The sequence below is a fragment of the Lipotes vexillifer genome, unplaced genomic scaffold, assembly GCF_000442215.2.
Source record: "Lipotes vexillifer unplaced genomic scaffold, Lipotes_vexillifer_v1.1 scaffold905, whole genome shotgun sequence".
NCBI lineage: Eukaryota > Metazoa > Chordata > Mammalia > Artiodactyla > Lipotidae > Lipotes > Lipotes vexillifer.
The window spans coordinates 1,078,850-1,103,066 of NW_006796034.1; the positions used below are offsets into that span (position 1 = coordinate 1,078,850).

The window sequence follows — 24,217 nt, forward strand, 5'->3', positions numbered from 1 at the left end:
ATTTTGGAATTTTTCTGTAAGGAAGAGTTTTCCCTTCTCCATTTATTTATTCAATTATTTATATCAATATGAATTAATAGATACTTATTTTATTCTTTGAGTTATAATCCAATACTATTGTTATTAATTTTATTGCTCAAATTCCTCCAAGTTTGGTCAATGAAGCTCTTTTTATTTCTGTATCATTTCTATCTATCTATCTATCTATCTATCTATCATCTATCTATCTAACAACTATGTGAGTTTATGCTGATATCTTTGACTCATTCAACTCCACAGGGTTCATTCTAGCCTTTCCTCCCTTACTTATTTGTAATTTACTTTCTCTGACAATGAGAAACATGATTTCCATTACGTACAATTTACTTACTTTTGTTCAACCCTAGTATACTTGTAATGCACTATCGGAATTGCTGAACTGTACTCTTGTGCGACACACATTTACCAAGTAAAATATATCAGTGTTTTCATCAGTTCCTTTTTTTCTTTTTTCTTTTTTTTTTGCGGTACGTGGGCCTCTCACTGTTGTGGCCTCTCCCGTTGAGGAGCACAGGCTCCAGACACGCAGGCTCAGCGGCCATGGCTCACGGGCCCAGCCACTCCGCGGCATGTGGGATCCTCCCGGACCGGGGCACGAACCCGTGTCCCCTGCATCGGCAGGCGGACTCTCAACCACTGCGCCACCAGGGAAGCCCCATCAGTTCTTTTTGTCTTTAGTCTTACAGTTTCCAGTAAAAACACTCTTCTCCCAGATGGGTCATGGGAGATGGGTCATGGGTCCCATCCCCATGCAGTCGTGTCATTTATTTTTCATACATTCTTTCCCCTGCTCTAACACCTTCTGGTAAAATAATAAACATTTTTAAGCAATAAAGAATATTAGGAATCAACTTGTCCAAAATTTTTCTATTTTATAATTTTTTTTGTATTTTTAAAATTTATAAAATACACACATTTTTGTTTAATGGTAAAGAAAGGTATAATATGAAAACAATTCTCCCTCAGTTGTTTGTATGTGTGAATATGTAAGGGTTTGACTATTTCTGTAGTTCTTTTTATCTCCATTGGTATGTCCATATCTGGCCTAGTAGTTAATAATGGTTCCAAGCCCCACTCTCAGAGTTAACTGGTATTGACTCTTTTATTTCACATATCAGAGATTAAGATCACACAAATTTTGTTATGACAAACCGAGCTGGATCTCAGACTCAAGACTACCAGATCATTTTTCTTTCTACTTCCTGGTGTTTTTGTTCAAAGGCATGTACTCAGATCAATCTGCATCCCAAATATAGATGAGTGTGAAATGGACAACTTGTAAAACACCCATTAGATGGTAAGTAGACAGTTTTGACCTCAGCTGCGGTAGCTGTGGATAAAGGGGCAGTCATGTGTTGGGGGAGTATCATTTTTATCTTCCGTGTTATGCCATGGAGGGCTATAAAAAATCTTTCCACTCTGGCCGCAGCAGGGCTTTAGTAGGGATTCATAGAGCAGCTCACAGACAGAAGGCACCAGCAAGGATTTTCTCATGGAAGTCCCTGTTTTGCAAAGATTGGAGCAGTAGCAATTAGAAGCACAATATTCTAGAACAATAAAAGAACTATTGATAAAACCTGTGCCCTTAAAACTGAACTTTGATGAACTGAAGAGATTGGGAAACTTCAGAATTTGTATCCTAGCTGTGATAATAGGAAATTACCCCCCAACTGCACCAGTGTGGCATTCTGGAACAAAAGTGGTCAAGGAGAGAAATCTCAGAGCCAGCCTGACCAAAGATGCAGAGCTGCCACAAGACTGGAATAGAGCATCACCCTAGTGCCTCTTGGATGAAGCCTACACCAGCATCTAGAGGAGAGGCGCTGCTGCAACTCTAAAGCTATGCTATGATTATAGCTGTGAGTACTTGAAATATGGCACAGATATTTAAACTAGCATTATTTCCATTGCACAGTTTAGTTTTTGTGGACTAATCCTTTTATCATTTGAATAAAATGAACTCCTTCATGTACTGCTAAAGATAGATGCCTGAACTGGGTGGAACTCAGGTAACACACATAGTTGCAGCCCTGGTTTGGGCCCAGTGTGAGCAAACCAGGAGAACATTCCCAGCACAGAACGGTGCCCAAACAGGCCCTAATTCTATGAAGACATGCCACTCCTTATATGTAAGAGAAAAAAAAAACCGTAGCAGCAAAATCTGGGCATCCTCACAAGTGTAGCAATATATGCATCTTTTGGGGTTAACAAACTGGTTAGTTATGTTTTGAAATTAACCATACATCCCACAGGACATTCTTAAATATTCTAAAGGTTGTTTGAGGGATGGTTAAGATAAATTATTTCCCTTCCATGTTTTCAGATACCCTAGGTCTTCTTAAGATAAATTATTTCCCTTTGCTATTTTTAGAAACTCCAGCTCTTTCTCAGGACATAATGGTCTTAACACTGGAACAAATTCCAGGGATGTTAACTTCTCTTTGAACCTGAATTTACCTTAAGTTATTGCCCTTAAAAAAGAATTAGCTTGTTTGTTTTTTTTTCATTCATTCATTTAGTTGGAGTTATAATTTATAGACCATAAAAGACATGGATCTTAAGTGTTCAGTTTGATGTTTTGACATTTGTAAACACCCATGAAACCCTGACCCCAAACAAAATATAGAACACTTTCATCACCCCGGAAAGTTCTGGTCGATTTTACCCCACTTCCAAATGCAACCATTTTCTGACTTCTATGATACGTTTATAGTATTTTGCCTGTTCTTGCACTTCATATTCATTGAATCAAGTAGCGTGTGTGCACATGTGCGTGTGCGTGTATCTTCTTTCAGTTTCTGAGATTCATCCATGTTGCTGTACTTGTCAGTAGTTTTTCATTTTTGTTGGTGAGTAGTGTTCCATTGTATGGCTATATCACAGCCTGTTTACTCATTCTCTTGTTGATGGACACGAGGGTTTCCAGTTTTAGGCTGTTATGAATAAGGCTGCTACGGATGTTCTCGAATGTCTTTAAATTTTCTTTTTTCTTTCTTTTTTTTTTTTTTTTTTTTTTTTACGCGGGCCTCTCACTGCTGCGGCCTCTCCTGTTGCGGGGTACAAGCTCCAGACGCGCAGGCTCAGCGGCCATGGCTCACGGGCCCAGCTGCTCCGCGGCATGTGGGATCTTCCCGGACCGGGGCACGAACCCATGTCCCCCGCATCGGCAGGCGGACTCTCAACCACTGAGCCACCAGGGAAACCCTAAATTTTCTCTTTTTAAAAAACTTCTTTTTAAAAAATAATTCCAAACTTACCAAAAGTAGCAAAAATTGAAGTTGCACAAAACACTTATATACCCTTTATCCAGATTTATCTATTGTAACTGTTTAAACTTTGCTTTATCATTTGTGTGTGTGTGTGTGTGTGTGTGTGCGTGTGTGTTTTCCCTGAACAATTTGAAGGTCCTTTGCTCCAAAATTATGGCCTTTTACTCCTAAAAATTCAGTCTATACTTCCTTAGAATGTGGATATTCTCTAATATAGTTACAGTATAGTTACCAATTTCAGTGACTTTAACATCAGTGTAATACTCTAATCTATCAATTGTATTCCAATTTTGTCAATTATTGACCCAATAATGTCCTTAACAAAGTCCCCTACTCCCCCAATAAAAAATCCAGTTTAGGATCAGCTATTGCTTTTAACTGTCACCTCTCTTTAGCCCTCTTTAATCTGGAATATTTCTAAAGCCTTTTTTTGTCTTTATAACATTACATTTTTGACAAATTGGTACCTCCCCTCTTTAAAAACAAAAGTGTCCCTCATTTCAGGTTGTTCTGATGTTTCCTCAGAATTAGATTTATATTATGCAGTCTAGACCAGAATACTGCATGGGAGAGGCTCTATCTTTCTCAGGGTAGCACAGTTAGAGGCATGAACTGTCCATCTGTCCCCCATTGATGATGTTAATTTGGATTGCCCTGTCAAGATGTTGTCTAATTTATTCAGTGTAAAATTACTATTTTCCTCTCTGTTGTAAATCATAGGTGGACTATGCAGAGATAATTTAGAATCAAGAAAATATCCTATTCCTTATGAAAATTTCCTCCTAGATTTAGCATCATTGGTGATTCTTACCTGATACAATCTTTACTGTGATTGTTGCAAAATGATCATTTTCCAACTTGCTTACTCTTCCACATTTACCAGGTGGCCCTCAACATTCAACTGTAATCAAGAGCTCTTTCCTCTGCACTATTATTTATTTATTTATTATAGGTATGAACTCATTAATTTCTATTTTTTCAGTGGCTTACAATTCATTACTCTACATATCTTGACACACAAATTATCCCAGATTTGGCTAAGAGAAGTCTCTTCAAGATGGCTGTTGTATTCTTGTGACATTGTTTCCCCCATGATTTTTTAAATCACTTCCTTATTTTCTGGTATAACTAGATGTTTCAGGTTCATCTAACATCTACTTTGCTCCATCCCTGGTATTAGCCATTTCTTTGAGGAGCCCTGGTTCGTCTTAGTGAAGAATGGTACTAAAGACCAAGATCTAAGTACTAGGTACGATCTTTGCCACCAGTATCTTTGCTTCTTGGTCCTTTCAGTGGACAGAATTACTTATACCTACATACTTACACACATGCACTGATATATGCACACACACCCCATATGCATATTTTAAAAATCATAAATTCATACCTGAGATCTGCAATTCCAATCCACGCCCTCAGGGTTCTTTTCTGTCTTCTTCTATTCCGTATTTGTATGTCCTTTCTTCCTCTGTGAGATCTCCAGCTCCCAGGAACATCAATACATTTTTTCAATCCTGTAATACATTCTAAAATAGCTTCAGTATTTTCCCGAACTACTACAATAAACAAATCTCTAAAATGAGCTCAGGATTCACTTGTAATTCTTTCCCAGCCCCCACCCTGTCCAAGACTCAGGGTGTGTAGTCAAATATTTGTTCATAAGTGTCTAGGCTTCCTTCTTTCCTTGGTTCTTTCCTTCCTTTTTCTTCCCTCAGTGTGGTTATAGTATTCATTTGAAGTACAATTAGATTCATTTGTTTTATTTTGCTTTAAGTTTTTGATTTTCTCCCCATTCTTAGTGGTTGAATTTAATTTTTGAATATGTAGAACATAAACATGCTTTCAAGTATCAAAATTATGCAAAAAGGTATCCTCAGAGAAGGGATACTCTCTTCACATTCCTTCCACCCTATTTCCTCCTATCCTTGTATGCCACCACTTTCACTGTTACCTGGTTTCTCCTTCTGTGCTTCTTTTTGTAAAGATAAGCAAAAATGGGCTTCCCTGGTGGCTCAGTGGTTGAGAATCTGCCTGCCAATGCAGAGGACACAGGTTCGATCCCTGGTCCGGGAAGATCCCACATGCCACGGAGCAACTAAGCCCGTGTGCCACAACTACTGAAGCCCGCACGCCTAGAGTCCGTGCTCCGCAACAAGATAAGCCACCGCAATGAGAAGCCTGCATACCGCAACAAAGAGTAGCCCCCGCTCACCGCAGCTAGAGAAAGCCCGTGTGCAGCAACGAAGACCCCACACAGCCAAAAATAAATAAATGTAAGGAAAAAAAAAGATAAGCAAAAGAGGTATGTATCTTTGTTTTCCCTTTTTTTGTACATAAAAGATAATATCCTATGTAAGCCCTTCTGCTTTTTCTACACTTAGTTGTACCTCCTAAAATTACTCCATTTCAATTCATAGAGATCTTCTCTATTATTTTTTTTTTAAGCTGCATAGAATTTCTTTGTGTGCCTGTACCAAAGATTCTTCAATCAATGTCCTATGCTTGAATCTTTGGCTGGTTTCCATTATTTTGCAATTACAAATAATGCTGCAAGAAAGAATTTTGTGCGCATGGATTTTTGTATTTCTGGAAGTGGATCCACTTCCTTGGGCATTTAAATTCCTAGAAGTAGGATTTCTGGACAAGGGGTAAATGCATGTATAATTTTGTGTTTGTATTTGTATTGCCCAACTTCCCTCATTTTTTTCCCCATTCCCACGGTGATGTATGAGGGTGTCTGTTTTCCTCATATTATTGCCAGAGGGTAACTTGCTAAGCTTTTGAATTCTTGCCAATGTTATTGGTAAGAAATTTACTTCCATTAATTTCTCTTATTAAACATCTTTCAATATGTTTAAAGGCCATTTTTTATATCTCTTTTTGTAAATTGTATTTTGCCATTTGCCCATTTTTCTATAGGCTTTTTTTCTTTCAGGTTTTATATGTTATTTATAAATTAGGGATATTATCCCATTAACTGGAATGTAAGTTGCAAATTTCTTCTTCTAGTTTATCATCTGTCTTTTGACTTTGCTTGTGCTGTTTTTTGGACATAGCAAAGTTTTTAAATTTTTAGTCCTTATATTTATCAATCTTTTTCTTTTACTGCATCTGGAGTTTTAATTATAGTTAGAAAGACTTTTCTGATATCTGTGTTATAGAGGAACTCACTCATGTTTTCTTGCAGTACGTGTGTGATTCATTTTTTACATTTGGATATCTGATCCATTTGGAGTTTATTCTGGTGTATGGTGTGAGAAATGGACATAAATTTATCTTTTTTCAAATGGTTATCCAGTTGTCTCAACACCATTTATTAAAAAAAAATTATATTTGCCCAGTGATGAGAGATACCACATTTATCATATGCTAGACTGTTATATGCAGTTGGCTCCATTTCTGGATTTTCTATACTATTCCATTGGTCTATCTATTCATGTATCAATACCACACTTTTAATTATAGAGGCATTATAGTATATTTTAATATCTGAAAGGGTTAAATGCTTTCTTGTCAGCTATTCTTGCATGTTTATTTTCCCATATGAACTTTGGGATTAACTTATCTACTTCCAAACAAAGCTCGTTGGAATTTTTCTTGAAATTGCAGTGTTTACTAAGGGAGAACTCACATACTGATGATGTTGAAACATCCTAACCAAGAATGGGGATGTCTTTCTATTTGTTCAAAACTACTATTTTGTCTTTTGGGAATGTTTTATAATTTTCTTCCTATTGGTTTTGAACATTTATTACTAGGTTTATTCTGAAATATTTTTTCTTTTTTGTTGCTATTGTAAATGGGGTTTTCTCATCCACTATATCTTCCAACTGGTTGTTATTTGTATATATGAATGTTATTGATTCTTTTTTTTTTTGCGATATGTGGGCCTCTCACTGTCGTGGCCTTTCCCGTTGCCGGACGCGCAAGCTCAGCGGCCATGGGTCACGGGCCCAGCCGCTCCACGGCATGTGGGATCCTCCCGGACCGGGGCACGAACCCATATCCCCCGCATCGGCAGGCGGACTCCCAACCACTGCGCCACCAGGGAGGCCCTGTTATTGATTCTTGCATGGTAAATTTATATCTTGCTACCTTTTGTAATTCTTTTATTGTTTGAGATAATTTTACCATTGATTGTCTAGGGCAGAAGTCAACAAACATTTTATGTAAAGGACCAGAGAGTAAATATGTTAGACCTGATGGTCTAAAGGTCTCTGATGCAACTACGCAACCCTGCCATTGTAGTGCAAAAGCAGCCATAGACAAGTCACAAATGAGTAGACATAGCTGTGTTCCACTAAAACTTTATTTAAAAAACAGATGAGGGGCTGAATTTCACCTGTGGTCCATAGTTTGCTGACCCCTATTCTAGGGTTTTCCAGGTATATCACCATCTTATCTGCAAATAGATAGATTTACTTCTTATTTTCTTCTGCCTCATTGTTTTCAGTAGTCTAATGACACTGGGTAGTAACTCCAGAGAATGTTAAATAATAGTGGAGATAGCAGGCATCTGTTGTTCCTGACTTTAGTGAGAATGCTGCTAGAGTTTCCTCATTTCGGAGCTGACTTTAGGAGTAAGGTTCATATATTTTGTCATGATGAAAAAATATCCATTCATTCTTCTTTTTTTTTTTTTTTTGCTGTACATGGGCCTCTCACTGTTGTGGTCTCTCCCGTTGCAGAGCACAGGCTCTGGACGCGCAGGCTCAGCGGCCATGGCTCACGAGCCCAGCCGCTCCGCGACACGTGGGATCCTCCCGGACTGCGGCACGAACCCGTGTCCCCTGCATCGGCAGGCGGACTCTCAACCACTGCGCCACCAGGGAAGCCCTCCATTCATTCTTGTAGCACAAATGAAACTATGAACAAAGCTGCTCCAAGATGCTATCAGGGATATTAGGCAACAATTAATTGAGACCAAGAGAATAGAATAAATAGATCATAAGATGAAAATAAACAAAAAATTTAAACAAAACAATCAAAACCTTCTTAATGGTTACGGATTGGTAATCAAGTCAACTTTCCTATGTATAGCTTTCTTTAAAAAGATATATTTAATTGGCAATTTCTTAATTTGTTTAATGAATCTCATTATTTATTTTCTAATAATCCTGCTTTGATTATTAAAACCTCAAGTTAACAACTTTAAACAGAAATATTTGAATTCAAGTGGGTACCAACATTTATACACTTCTCTGAATGGGTCTGTCTTCCTGTAACTATATTACAGAGGAAGGAACTGGGAAGAATATAGAAACAAAAAATAGAATAGGGAAGATTATACTGATTTTGTCACTAATTAGTCACAGAACATTGGCCAAGTCACTTCACCTCTCCTTAACTCAGTTTCTTCATCTGTAAATAAGGCCATGGGTCTAGATGCAAAGGTCCATTTACCTGTCGATGGACATTTAGTTTGCTTCCATGTCTTGCTATTGTAAATAGTGATGCAGTGAACATTGGCGTGCTTTTGAATTATGGTGTTCTCCGGATATATGCCCAGGAGTGGGATTGCAGGATCATATGGTAGCTCTACTTTTAGTTTTTTAAAAACTAAATGCCCATTGACAGATGAATGGATAAAGAAGATGTGGTATATATACACAATGGAATATTACTCAGCCATAAAAAGAATGAAATTATATAATTTGCAGCAACATGGATGGACCTAGAGATTATCATACTAGGTGAAGTAAGACAGACAGAGAAAGACAAATATCGTATGATATCATTTATATGTGGACTCTAAAAAAAAGTTATACAAATGAACTTATATACAAAACAAATAGACCCACAGACATAGAAAACAAACTTGTGGTTACCAAAGGGGAAAGAAAGGAGAGGGATAAATTAGGAGTTTGGGATTAACATACACACACCACTATAGATAAACTAGATAATCAACAAGAACCTACTGTATAGCACAGGGAGCTCTACTCAATATTCTGTAATAACCTATAAGGGAAAGGAATCTGAAAAAGAATAGATATAGATACATGTATAACTGAATCACTTGCTGTACACCTGACACTAGCACAACGTTGTAAATCAGCTATACTTCAATTTTAAAAAAGCATTAACATCAAAAAAGGTCCATTGTAGCTATAGAATCTGCTGCTCATGCTTACCTTTTTATAGCTTTCCCCCTCATAGTTATCATTATGATTTAAATAATCATCTTCTTGAACCTGTTTCACAAAATAGGACCCAAGTAAATATAGGAATAGACACGAAGGCATAAAGTAAATAAAGTCAGTTGAATAAAGTAAAATACCTACATGTTGGTGGTATTTTTCTTTTTAATCAGTGCTAATTTTTAGGCTTTAAAAATTGTTCCACACAATCAAGGATCATGAACACACAATCAAGGATTATTAGACATCCAAGGAAAATCTCCTATGTGGAAGATAAAGGCATGATAGAAATAACAACTTGGGGACTTCCCTGGTGGCACAGTGGTTAAGAATCCACCTGTCAAAGCAGGGGACATGGGTTCAAGCCCTGGTCCAGGAACATGCCGCGGAGCAACTAAGCCCGTGCGTCACAACTACTGAGCCTGCACTCTAGAGCCCGCGAGCCACAACTACTGTGCCTGTGTGCCACAACTACTGAAGCCCGCATGCCTAGAGCCTGTGCTCCACAGCAAGAGAAGCCACTGCAATGAGAACCCCGCGCACCGCAACGAAGAGTAGCCCCTGCTCGCCGCAACTAGAGAAAAGCCTACACAAGCAGCGAAGACCCCACGCAGCCAAAAGTAAATAAATTAAATAAATAAATTTTTTAAAAAAAGAAATAATAACTTGGAGAAAACAGAGTGTGCAGAGAGAAGACAACTTAAAAATAACTATCATTCATAGTCTCAGAGAGATAAGAAATGATACCACAACCATCATGTAAGAATAAGAGTCTATAAAAGGAACATTCAGAGAACTTTTCACCATACTAATTCCATTCATATTATTCTGCTCCTTTTTGAAACTTCTAAGGCATTTTTGCCTATGCTCATTTTTACATTAAATAAGTCACCTTATAGTTTTAAATGTTTTATGTTTCAGTCCTTTTTCCCTAAAGATCACTGATAGATCTTTGAAACATTGTATGAATAGGCAATTGAGACAACATAGGATGAATTAATTTAGATCTGCAATTTAATTATAAGCCAATTTACATTTTTCTTATCTCACAATTTATCACTACAATATACAGCTACACAGTTGACCGTTGAACAATGTGGGAGTTAGGGGCACTGACCCCCCTGCCCAGCTGAAAATCAGTGCTGCTGTCTCTGCCCTCAAAAACAAAGGAATTGATCAATGACTCACCTGAGATGAAAGGTGAAACAGTTTGGATAGAATCAGGACTCAAACCCTATTTCTTTCGATGCCATATATTGTGACCCCTTATTGAAGACAAACTTTCCCCCAAACTTGTTAATTTAAAGACCTGCAAAATGAAAACACAGGTACTATATTTACTGAGAAAAATTTGTATGAAAGTGGACCCACTCAGTTCAAACCCATGTTGCTCAAGGGTCAACTATATTGGTAAAACAGTATGCATTTTCAGTTTTTAAAAAATTATATAAATGAAAATAGTAAATACTTCATTGGCCTTTTTATAGCTTTTTTATTTCATCTCTTTCTGGCTTTATTATGGTTTTTCTGACACACCAAATTTTAGCAGCCTTTTAAATTTCCATTCTGGTGGATAGCACAGAGTGGTAGAGAATCCAGGAATCAGACAATGGCCAATAGTCATATAAAGGGACTGGGGAGCAGGACCTTAGGCTGGCCATGGAATTGTGCAAAGTTCTATTTCTGTGAAGGAGGCCTGAGAAGACTCAGCATAGTGTCCAGTCCCAGCCGGCGTCAGGGCAGCACAATAGTTCTAAAAGAGAGATGGTGGTATTCAGCTGAATAATGAATCAAACTGCTTTACTGAGGCCCAGGAGCTGTGTCTGGTTGACTGGATCCCACATACAAGTGGATGACTGAGAATTTAGCCTGTCAGATAGGGCATCAATACTGTAACTACTATTTGAATCAGGATTTGCTTAAAAATGATTGGAACTGAGCATGCAAGTGTGGGGCACAGTGGACCAGACAGAGAACTGAAATGAATGTAAATGTAAAAGTAAATACAGAAATAAATGTTATCAGAAACTTGCCGCCTTATAACTCCCTAGCCTGTGTTTGTCCTTACGTTGTTAATTTCAAGAGGGTGGGGACTATCTTATTTGCTTTCAAATTTCTTGTAAGTAGTTTCCCAATACATGGGTAGCAGCATAATATCAGTTTATGTTTTCTCCCTATCGTTTCCCCTTTCCCTTTCCCATTCATGGAGCAAGCTCTATGCTTCATTGTTTCAGCTGGGCTTGGTAGGATGGCTTTATGACTTTTGATTGTCAAAGCTTAAACTGAGACCGGGGTTTGAAGAGAATAAAAAGATCTTGCCTGAGACAGGAGGAGAGAGGGGTTCTTTAGCTGCAGAGTGTACCAGGTCAGCTAAATGCTAGGTTGGAAGATCCTAGCCTCATCCAAAATCTCCTGGCATGGAAGGAACTGTGCAGGCTGAGACAATGACGCTTCAGTCACAGCTAGTACAGACAGAGAACTGATAAATGAAGGGGCCTCTACAATTCCTTAGTTATGTATGAGACCCCAAAACTTTTACACCCCCAAAAGGAGGAAAGTCTGAAAAGACTAAGTTTATTTTTTTATACTTAAATTTCATTTAAAAAATATAATAGGTTCAAAAATAGTCCTGGGATAACTGGATATCCACACAAAAAAGAAGAAAATTAGACAACTTCATACCATATGCAAAAATTAACTAAAAATGGATCAAAAGTCTAAATATAAGAGCTAAAACAATAAAACACTTAGAAGAAGATATAACAGATAAATCTTCATGACCTTGGATTTGGCAATAGATTCTTAGATATGTCACCAAAAGCATAAGCAACAAAAGAAAAAACAGATAAACTGGACTTGGTCAAAATTAAAAACTAATGTGCATTAAGGGACATGATCAAGAAAGTGAAAAGACAACTAAAGAATGAGCTCAAACTACTTTCAAATCATATATCTGATAAAGATCTAGTATCCGGAATATATAAAGAACTCTTACAACTCAACAACGAAAACAACCCAATTTTAAAAAGGACAAAGGACTTGAACAGACATTTCTCCAAAGAAGATACACAAGTGGCCAACAAGCACATGAATATGTACTCACCATCATTAGTCACTAGGAAAATACAAATCATTACCACAATGAGTATTCAGACTCACTAGGATGGCTATAATCAAAAAACCAAACAATAACAGGTGTTGGTGAGAATGTCAAGGAACTGGAACCCCCATTCATTGCTGGTGGAAACACAAAATGGTTCAGTTGCTGTGAAAAACAGTTTGGTGGCTCCTCAAAAAATTTAAACATAGAATTACTATATGTCTAGCAATTTTACTCCCAGGTGTACACCCAAAGGAATTGAAAGCAGGTACTCAAGCAAATACTTGTACATGGATGTTCATAGCAGCACTATACACAGTAGCCCAAAGGTAGAAAGAATCCATATGTCCTTAGCTGACGTGTGGGTAAATAAAATGTGGTCTATCCATACAGTGTAACATTGTTCAGTCATAAAAAGGAAGGCTACAATGTGGATGAACCTGGAAAACATTATGCTATGTAAAGGAAGCCAGACACAAAATGTCACTTATTGTATGATTTCATTTATATGAAATATCCAGAATAGATAAATCCATAGAGAAAGAAGATTGGTGGTTGCCAGAGGCTGAGGGGAGGCGACAGTGGAGAGTAACTGCTTAATGGGTATGGGGTTTTCTTTTGAGGTGATGAAAATATTTTAGATCTAGATACAGGCGGCAGTTGTATAATATTGTGAATGTACTAAATGCCACTGAATTTTTGACTTCAAAATAGTTAATTTTATGTTATGTGAATTTCACCTCAGTAAATTTTTTTCTGAAATGTAATAGATGATATATTCACATGGTAAAAAATATAAAAGGTACAGATTTATTCAGTGCAAATATTTCTTCCTGCCTTTCACCACAATTTTACCCTTCCTGCAACTAGTCAATATGATCAACTTCATGAGTATCCTTCCAAAGATATTACATTCATCTATAAGCAAGTAAGTATATATTGCTCACCTCTCCACTCCTTTTATGAATGGTAACACATTTCACATACTATTCTGCTCCTGTTTTTTTTTTTTCTGCTTAATATTATATTTTGATATCATTCCATAGTAGTACATACAGGATTGTTTCATTATTTTAATGCAGGTACAATATTCCATTACATTTATTTAACCAGTTTTTCACTGATAGGAATTAAGGAATATTCCCAATTCCTTTCTTTTACAAAGATGCATTATATCTATGACATTTCACTTATCTGAGAATACATCTACAGAATCAGTTCCCTGAAGTGAATTACTAGGTCATAGGGTATGTGCATTTGTGACTATTTTAAAGCTTTTGATCAATTATTTTATAGTTTGCTCTAATTTACCTGCCCCTCAGAAATATTAATTAAAAAATTTCATAGTATGCTTTAAAAAATTTAGGATCTTTGCCAATGTGGTAGGTGAAAATTGTATTTTAGTGTAGTTTTATTTTGTATCACTTATCATGTGTGACAAAAAGCATCGTTTCACATTAATTTTAATTTTTTATTCTATGAACTATATTTCATATTATTTACCCATTTTCTATTTAGCTATGGTCTTTTTCTTACTGATTTGATGTACTTTTAGGAAAATGAACCACTAGTCTATGAAATAAAGTGCAATTGTTTCCTACAGTTTTCTTTCTGCTCAGTTTATTGTGTTTTTTGTCATGAAGAAATTATTTTTTGTAGCCAAGCATCAATTATTTTCTTCTACAGTTTCTGGATTTTAATACTTGTAAAGGTCTTCCTCATGCCAAGGTTATAAGATAATTATTTCATGAAGAATTATTTTATGTTTCCTTCCAATAGTTTTATAGTTTCTTTAAATTTCTTTTTTCTTTTTATTCATTCTTTGATCAATTTGGAAATTATTCTCTTTATTTTGTTTGGAGTATGAGGTATGGATCCAATTCTTTTTATTGAGATGATGCAGGATTAAAGAAAAATAAGACTTGGTTTCTTCCCTTGTAATGGTTACCGCCATTTAAATAAATTAGCATTTTGGGAGTTGTGACAGAAATCAGAACAGTGTGCACTGGGGACGCCAAAGAGAGGAAAAGAGAGTCCAGAAAAGGCTTCACAAAGGAATGTAGCTCCAATACTTACTGATCAGAATTAATGCTCCTATATCCTTCTGGAACTCTCTTTTATCTTGACTTCTCTGATTCTCATGTCTCTGCATTCCCATACTACCTTTTAAAGTATTCTCACTGTCCTGGCTCCTTTTCCTTCCTTTATCCTTAAAATGTAGGTGTTTCATAGGATTATACTCCACTTCTCAACTGCCCATTCTTCTTTTTAACTCTTATTCAGTTCCAAGGATTCATCTGTTTTGTATATGGAAGACCTCTAAATCCATGTATATTTTTTCTAAATGTGTGTTTGAAACTCTTGGAAACTATTTGGAATTTTATATTTATTTGATTATTTGCTTAATATCTGTTCACCTACTAGAATGTTCTGAGTTAGGACTATTCTGTTTTTCTCACCTATGGCCTCAGTTCCTGGCACATAGTAAGTCATTAACAAATATTTTCATATGAATAAATGTTTAATACTGATCTTTTTTCCTATGAACTAGATCTTAATTTTCTGATTACGTACTGGGCATTTCCACTTGGCATTCCTCTTAACACTCCAAAATATTTGTTCAGGTTAACAAACATTTGCTGTGTGCCAACAGTATATAGGGCCTAAGGATATCTCTATTCTAAAGAAACAAAAAGCACAATTGTGTGTGTGAATGCTTTTAATCAGTATGACCTGCTCCATCAGTTTGGGGTAATAGTCACATATCATTTCATATCATTTATTTTTCCAATTAATTGCTCAGTTTAGGTCCTTATTAGGAAAACCTGTGTCTTACCCTTGAGGCTGCCTTTCTCACCTAATTCACCAAAAACCACAGGCAGTAATTTAGCCCAGAGAAGTTAAAAGTTGTCCGTCTCCAGGTAAGAGAGGGAACTACTGCCAAAACTCTTTAGGTACTAGCTGCTGTTGCCATTGCGAGTTGGCTCTCCTCAGCATCCTTGCTCCCCTGTCATGTTGTCCTGGGTGCACAGCTTGTAGAGTGGCTGAAGCATGGACTCCCAGAGTTTTTCTACGCTTGGATACTGTTCCCAAAGAACACGGGTATTCCTAGATGGCTGAATTTGGATGGCCTCCATGACTTAGCCAAGTACTGTGCTGGAACCAGTTCTCCTTGTGGCCATGAGGCTGTTTTTGAACTATTCACCAGCCCAGGCTTCCTATTTCCCCTGGGAGTTTCTCTTTGGGATCCCGAGCTTATGAGACAGGACTATCTCAGTCTATCAGAAGGTTCTAATAATATGGAACCTCAAAAGGAAAGAGGTTGACATCTCAGTCTTTCTTCCCAGAAGGCAATCCTAGGCAAATTTTCACATTACCAATTTGGGCCAACTAGGGTTATTTGGAGAAATGGTCTTGTCTAGATGTCCTGTTACATACTTTCCCCAATCCAATGGGTACCAAACTCTCCTATAAATGTGTCAGTAAGAAGGGCTTCTCAAGTGTTTCTTTTCTAAGCAAAGATGAACTGTTCCTTGTGACTAGAGGTGTTTACCTTGTCAGAGAAACGATTGGCTGTTTCTATTTAAAAAAGTTTTAAGATCTGCCTCCCCGACACCCTAGTTCTATATTAATAGAACTACATATGAACATAAGTAGTACAAAGTGGGGAGTGATTAACTTTGCAGGGAGTGGGGGTGGCAGTGGGGGGAAGTGGTCAGAAAACAGTTTGGGGTCGGAGACCATCAAAGCTTCATCTTTAAGGATGTTAGGGCAGAACGGGATTGGTATTTCAGGTAGAAGGAACAGCATACTCGAGGGAAAAACCAGAGGGGAATAGAAGTGTGTCCTGGGGCAGAGGTAGAATATACCTGTTGGAGGGGAAGAGTGCCAAGTTAGGAATTCAGAGAGGTAGGCAGAGCTTATATCATAACTGCCTTTCTGTAAGATGCTAAGGATCTTGGGGTTTATCTTGGTGATGAGGAACCAGTGAGGAATTTATTCATCTGCATCTCAATATCTTTCCTGACAAGCATGTGCCATTTGTGTGCCCCTGCTCTCTGGTAAATATTATTATCCTCTCAGGCACTCAACCAGGACATTTCGGAGTTAATAAAAATTTTTTCTTCCTACTAAGTAATGATCTCACCCATCCCCACGCAATTTGAATCCACAAAGTCCTTTCCTTCCTGTTTGCTCTGTGCTGCACTCTCTCAGATGCCCACAACATTTTACCTAGATTATTTCAAGAATGTTCAAACTGGTTTCTCTACTTGACGCTTCGCTCCCTCAATCTTTCCTACACGCTGCCACTAGCATGGTCTTCCTTAAATGATAGCTGAGGTCATTACCCTTCCCCCAAACCTGCAATACTCCCTCTTACATGCAGAATAAAATCCCACCTGGTTAACTTCATGTTTTAGATCTTCCATTAAACATTTCATCCTTTTCTCTCATTTCACACCCCTTCTTTTTTTTTTTTTTTTTTTTTTTGGGGGTTGTCTTTACCTATTTCTTTTTTTTTTTTTTGCGGTGCGCGGGCCTCTCACTGTTGTGGTCACTCCCGTTGCGGAGCATAGGCTCCGGACGCGCAGGCTCAGCGGCCAAGGCTCACGGGCCCAGCCACTCCCCGGCATGTGGGATCTTCCTGGACCGGGGCACGAACCCGTGTCCCCTGCATCGGCAGGCGGGAAGCCCTCACACCCCTTCTTGAACCTCCATCCACACCAGAGTTAATCATCTTCCTGAATCTGCTTTGTACCTGCTTTGTCTCTGTAGCTTTGCTCCTATTATATCTTCTCCTAAAGCCCTTTTCTTCCATCTATTTTTCAAGGCCTGGCCCAAATCACATCAGCTGCATAACATATTACTCCGAAATTTAGTAGTTGAAAGCAATGACCAGCATTTATTATCTCCTATAGTTTGTGTGAGTCAGGAATTTAGGAGCGTCTTGGTTGAGTGTTCTGGCTTGGGATGGCTCATGAGGCTGCAGTCATCTGAGGCTTGACTGGGGATGGCAGATCTGCTTCCTAGGCTGGGAACCTGGTGCTTGCTCTTGGTAGGAGTCCTCAGTTCTTCCCTAGGGCTATTTGTTCTCTGCACAGCTGGCTTCCCCAGCAGCAGCAATCTGAGAGACCAAGGTGGGAACCACAATGCCTTTTATGATCTGGTTTCAGAAGTCACATACCATCACTTTTGCCATACTTTTTCTGTTACACAGACAAGTCCTAGCATGAGGGAGATTACACAAAGGCATAAATAACAGGAAGCAAGGATCATCTGGGACAGTGTTGGAGGCTGGCTGTCACAACATCTCTTCAAGAGGCTTTCTAGATTCCCTGGCTCCATATGCCCCTCTCCTCCCTATTCCCAATAGTTCAAATTCTTTAAAAATAAGAGCTCCTGAAGACCTCCCAATTAATTCACACTTAAAAAAATCATTTAGTATTATAAAGTATAAATCCGAAAAGTTGCTTTGCTTAATTATCAAAGGACACAGTGCTAAGGAACCTTCTCTAAAATCCTAGGTTGACAGAAACTTCATTGTTTGGAACTCATATTAGTGAGAACAGAACATTCCTTTCTTGCCTGGGGGATGTATACCCTCCAGGTCACTTTGATTTAGAGAATTGGCTTCAATTTTCAGTGCGGGGGGTTTGGACACAATACTCTACATTAATCTTAAATTTATTTTTCAAGAAAATAGAACCACTAGTCTGCTTCTCAAGCCAGGTCTGATATTAACCCCTTTACATACAGATCCGATTTGCTCTGAGCCTATTAAGTACTGTTTTATTTAGAATCTACCTAAACTCTTCCCTTCCCCGATACCATAATGATCCCCATTTCCTCCCTGTTTTGGAGACATACCCACAATTCCTCTGCTTCCTCTGCTGTGTGGGGTTTCCTTTGCTGCAGCAAGTTAATAAACCTAACTTTGTTGGGTTACAGGTTTGTCCCTGGTGGTCTTTATATGATGGGCTTTATGAACAACTAAAATTATTTGAGCTCATTATTAACTAATTTCATTTTTTAAGAATCACTCATGCTCCTTGAACAAGGGTATCTTTTAGAATATCTTGCCCAATGAGTCCTTCTTATCTTTCTTCTGAACTATAGTCTACTTACTAAATATATCTTTTCTTTGAAATATAATCTATTTACTAATTAGACATGTTTTGGACTAACCTTGCATGCCCTTCCTTCAGTGCTACAAACTCCAAGATGATAGTCACTTTCTCCCAAGGTCCCTAGCACTTTCACAGTACTATGCAATTTATTAGTGAATTAGTAACTTTCCCTCTTGTCTTACTGAGTGACTCTTGTAATCTTTATTAGGCAACTACCAATTTATATTGAGAAAACACCTAGGAAACCACTGTTTTGTGGGCTACGTCAAAGTGGGCTACTTTAATATGTGCATTATGCAAGGTTTTATGTACTTATTTTCTGACTGACACACTTGCTTTTTTCTCGTTTCCTCAACTAAAGACAGGGACTCGCTAGTCACTGTACATACCAGAGTCTAAATGCTAAGGATAAGAAATTTTGTATCATCGGGCCTGACAGAAGAATGCTGTAATCTGTAATGCCCTTCTGATTCTGAGAGTAAGGCCAGCATTAATACAATGCACTCTTGTTATGTCTGAATGTCTCTCTGCAAAGAACAGTGTTTCTCAAACTTTTTGTTTGATCAGATCCACATTAAGAAATACATTTTTTTTTTTTTTTGCGGTACGCGGGCCTCTCACTGTTGTGGCCTCTCCCGTTGCGGAGCACAGGCTCCGGACGCGCAGGCTCAGCGGCCATGGCTCACGCGCCCAGCCGCTCCGCGGCACGTGGGATCCTCCCGGACCGGGGCACGAACCCATGTCCCCTGCATCGGCAGGCGGACTCTCAACCACTGCGCCACCAGGGAAGCCCAAGAAATACATTTTGTATCACTCCTCAGGACACATAGATATAAAAGACTGGTATAAAAATTTCTCAAAACAACTCCTTTACATGTAATGCACTCTCAGATTGTTCTATTGTGTTCTATTCTTCTAGATTTCATTAAAAAAAAAAGGTGGTGGTCTCCATCTATCAAACCGATATCACAATCCCCTAGAGATTATAACCTATGGTTTAGAAAACACCGGCTTGGCAAAAGGTTTTTGATTTGTAGTCATTCTTTCCACATTTCCGTACACCTTGGAGAGTTCCCGACAGCTGTTTTCATCTAAAGGATTACTGTGCCCTCAGTTTTGTGTAAATGCTCCGTGACGGGGCCGTTTCCCTTCTTCCGGGCTCCTTTAAGAGGGTGGTAACACCCCACCCTAGAGGTGGAGTGGCAGGTCCCACCAAGCCCCCGGCGCAGGCCAGGCCCGCTTTTCCAGTTCGTGTGAAAGCCTGCGCGTGTGTGCGTGCGGAGGTGGGGGGTAGGGGTGAGCCAGGGGCGACACACTGGCCCAGCAGGAGCCAGAACAGCAGAGAGAGGCCCAGGGCCGTCTCCGAGCCCGCGTTCCCGGAGACCCTGCGAGGGTCCACGCGTGCGCAGAGCGCGTCCCGGGACCTTTCCGGCCTCCGTGGCGTCCGCGCGCGCTCCCCATGAGCCAAAGTCCGAGGTGGGCTCCGGCGCGCGGCCGGTGCGGCGGCGCGCGCCAGGGGGCGGTCCTGCGCGGCCGGCACTGCCCGCCCCCCGCGCGCTCCTCTCCTCCCAGTCTCCCCCGCGCTTCCTGCACTACGGTAGTCGCCGCCGCGTCCCCGTGCCTGTCCCCGTCTGGCTAGCAAAGGCTGTGCCATGGCGGCCTTCAGCAAGTACCTGACCGTGCGAAACTCCTCGCTGGCGGGGGCCGCGTTCTTGCTGCTTTGCCTGCTCCACAAGCGGCGCCGCGCCCTCGGCCTGCACGGGTAAGAAGGCCCGTGGCCGCGCCGCCTTCCCGGGCCCGAACGTGAGCTCCCCGCGCTCTCTTCGCCCGGCGGACGAGTGCCTTTGCCCCACGGGGTCAAGCGGAGAGGGGGCCGGCTGCGACCGCTGTCAGGATCCAATGTCAGGATGTCCGGTGTCCCCGCGGCGCGGGCGTCCCCCGTGCTCCCTGCGCTCCGCCGGCCTGTCCGGCTGCTCAGTCTGCCCCCGGGTGTGCGAATCTTTTTCCTGCTCCCGCTAGCAAACCCGTGCCTCTGCCCCGAGGCCGTCGCCCCTGATGTCCTCCCCTTTCTTGCATCAGCACCACCACCTCCTTTTTGCATCAACTTTATGGGTGTATTCTTTTTTTGCCATCTCATCTCCTGACAGACCGTGGATTTGCTTTGTGGACGTGTATGTGTGATTTGAGGATGGGGATTGGACTCATCAGGCTGGAGGCTGTTGTCTAAGTCATTGGATGAGTGAGGTTTGGCACGATTCCTTAGTAGTTGCTGTTGAAAGTCGCGAGGATGGTTCGTGTGGAACTATCCTGGGTCCATTTGGCAAAGTTGCTTTCTAAAGTGGTGTCCCCTTCGAGTTGGCCAGTGAACACCCTAGCATTTTTCATCGGAAAAGCTGAATCGGTTCCGAGGTATTTGGAGGGCAAGGTTCGTTTCCCTGACTCGCAGGTGGAACGTGAAAGTGTGTTCTAGATAAGGGTCCAGATCCCTTTTGATTATATTCCGCAGCTTCTCCCTCGAGAATTTTAATGTTTAAATTTAACTTCGGGAGATTATAAGATTAGAGAAGGAAGAGAGAGAATTGAGTTACTGTTGTGGCGTTACAAGACATAATTTTTTATTTGCTGGGAGTCACTTTCCTTCAGCAAATGAATGAGAAAAGGCTACTTCCAACGCATTTTTGCTACTATTGGATATTTCATATTAAATCTTAGCATAGTGCTTTCATCCATTTTACTTCATTTCTTTGGGCAGGTACTGTTGCCTTCTGTTTTGACTTGCCTAATATATCTTATTAGTAGTAGATTTTGGACTAAAACACTGCCAAGTGGCCTTCCTTCCCATGAAGTTCTTACTAACCTTCCCCTGGCTTCTTTATCTTATTAGTCTGAAGCAGTGGTCTTCCTTTTCCTTTCTAAATCTGCTTAACAAAGTTGAAAATGATTTGCTTCTTTGTCAGGACAGTACAGTACCTGTTCACTTTTCCTCTCTTCAGTTTGCTTTTAAAATGATTTATTCTGGAAAATATAAACAAAATTTTCTGTTAGATTGTGTGCTTTCTGATCTCCCAGTTGCAAATGGAAGTTATTTGTTATCTGGGAATATGCTAATAGAAAATGCAGAATGTTATAAAATAACTTTGAATTAACACTTTTACAGAGAAGTGTTTTAGTGCATAGAACAGGTGTTTTAGTATGGGAGAGGGGGATTTGAGGACAGCCCTAACAGCTCTGGCTTGCTTTTATGATTTTTTTAATTAAAAACTTTGTTATATTGGAGTATTACATACTTGTAGAAAAATACACATAAGTGTAGAGCTTGAAGAGTTTTCACAAATAGAACTCACTCATGTAATCATCACTGTCATCTGCACCCAGATGAAAATATTATCAGCAACCCAGAAGCTCTTTTCAAGTCCCTTCCAGTCACAGCTAAAGAAGTTACTGATTAATAAGGCCATAGATTATTGAGCGAGGGAAATTTTAAACATAATCTAATGGGAAATAGTAGCAATAATAGCAAGATGGTATAATGCAATCAGTTTTATTAAATAATTTAAGTGTTTATTCATTATTATGTAAAATGCTTTACAAACCTCTTTTTGAGAAACTTTGTAAACTTTTGGGGGGATTAAATTATGCAACAGTTAATTTACTGAACAAAAGATTGTTGTTAATCTTTTGCACTGGCAGTAGTGAGGAAAATCTTTATTTTACACATTAGTTTGTGGGAAGAGAGTGCAAATTATGAGCAGATAAGCATGATGTTTAAATTACTGAGGTAAAATGGTTGAATTACTATAAAACCATTAAGAATGGTGTCAAATCTATCTTTGTAGATAATATACTTCCATAATCATTTGGATATCTTTCAGTTGCTATCTTTGGCATCATAGTTTGAAGATCAGAAAATTCTAACTTTATATTTTACTGGCTTTTCGGGTGACTTTGGTAACAGGGCTAATTAATTTTACTATCTAGTGCCTAATTAAGGAACCTGTGACTGCTTGACCTTTATTTGTCTATGCTATTGACAGTAGATTTGTCTTAGAAGATATTCCTTAGAACCAGACAGTTAATAAAGATAATAAAATCACTTTAAAAGTTACAGTGTCATTTTATTCCAGACATTGGGAGAATGAGTAATTTAATGTTCTGAATAATTTTTTAGTTACATATGATTTGACTGGGTGAAATTTACTTTTTATTATGGAAAATTTCACACATATTCAAAGTAAGCAGAATAATATAATGGACCTCCTGTACGCTTCACACAAGAAGTACCATTAACATTTTACCATTCTTGTTTCTTATAGCTCCTTGCTCCCCACCCCTTATTTTTACAGATTTTTAGGTAAAATTTATATATATTGAACTGTACACATCTTGTACATTTTTAAAATAAATGGATACAATAGTATAACACATCCCTTTCATAAATTAGAACATTTTCATCTCCCCAGAAGGTTCTCTTGTATTCATTCTACATAACCACCGTACTAACCTTTTTCACCCTAGTTTTGCTTAATCGTACATCTTATTTTGTTTATTATTTATATGGGGAATAGTGGAATCTTGTTACTCATGGATAAAGGAGACCATGTATTTCAGTTCAAAGGAAGCATCTGTTTCAGAATGTTGTATTACTAGGTGCTATGGGATGGAGAGGTGTGTGTGTGTGCGTGTGTGTGTTACACATACATTAAAAAAATATATGACATCTTTAAGTGTGAATTAGTTAAAAATGTAAGATGATGACAATGCAGTGTACAGACAGTTATATATTAAAAAATTCTGAGAAAGAAGAGATTAATGTGTTTGGGAAGAGTTAGGGAAGGTTTTATGAAGGATGTGAGCTAAGCCTAGAAAGAGGGTAGGAATGAATAACGAGATAAATTGAATGTCAGTAGCAGCCCTTATCATATTTTTGTTGCATTTTATGGGAGGAAGAAGCTTGGTGGTACTCTTTCAGTCCAAACACAAATATAATCATGTTATTTCTTCATTAAAATCTTTCAGTTATTCTAAAATACAAAATTCTTAGCATGAGTGAATGATGTTCATGATCTGGTCCTTTGCTACTTGGACTCAGCCAGCCATATGGCATTAACACGCTCTGAGCAGGACAGGCTCTGCCCAGCCGTTGCAGTCTTATTGTAATCACTGTCATCCCCACCACTTCTTCCCACCCTCTGATGTTTATTTTCCTTCAAGACTCAGTTCAGTTAGCACTTTCCTGTCTTTTCCTGATCTCCAAACTGATGTTGTTGTCCTCTGCTCTCAGGCTGCTCTAAGCATTCCCCTACTCTAGTTGCCACTCTGTATGGTAGTTTATTTCCTTGGCTTCTACCTGCATCAGACTGTGAGCTTCTGGAGGGCATGGACTGAGTCATCTTTAAATTCCTAGTTTGCACATGTCATAAGATAGACATTCAGTAAGTATATATAGGTTGGACAAATGATGTAGGATAGTTGAAGAATTTTTTTTTTTTTTTTCTTTGCGGTACGTGGGCCTCTCACTGTTGTGGCCTCTCCCGTTGCGGA

The 24,217-nt window shown here is 39.1% G+C and overlaps 1 protein-coding gene across 3 annotated transcripts in view; it reads left to right on the forward strand.

The window, feature by feature from the left end:
- Positions 1-20,246: 20,246 nt before the first annotated feature.
- Positions 20,247-24,217, forward strand: part of ABCD3 (ATP binding cassette subfamily D member 3) — an 86,890-nt gene continuing 82,919 nt past the window's right edge. For 2 of the 3 annotated variants that reach the window (XM_007468111.1, XM_007468112.1), the window contains exon 1: positions 20,329-20,438. In XM_007468111.1, the coding sequence (XP_007468173.1) occupies positions 20,329-20,438 (110 nt within the window). Of the gene's footprint in view, positions 20,439-24,217 lie in introns of all 3 variants that reach the window. The other variant, XM_007468110.1, reaches the window with a different exon arrangement.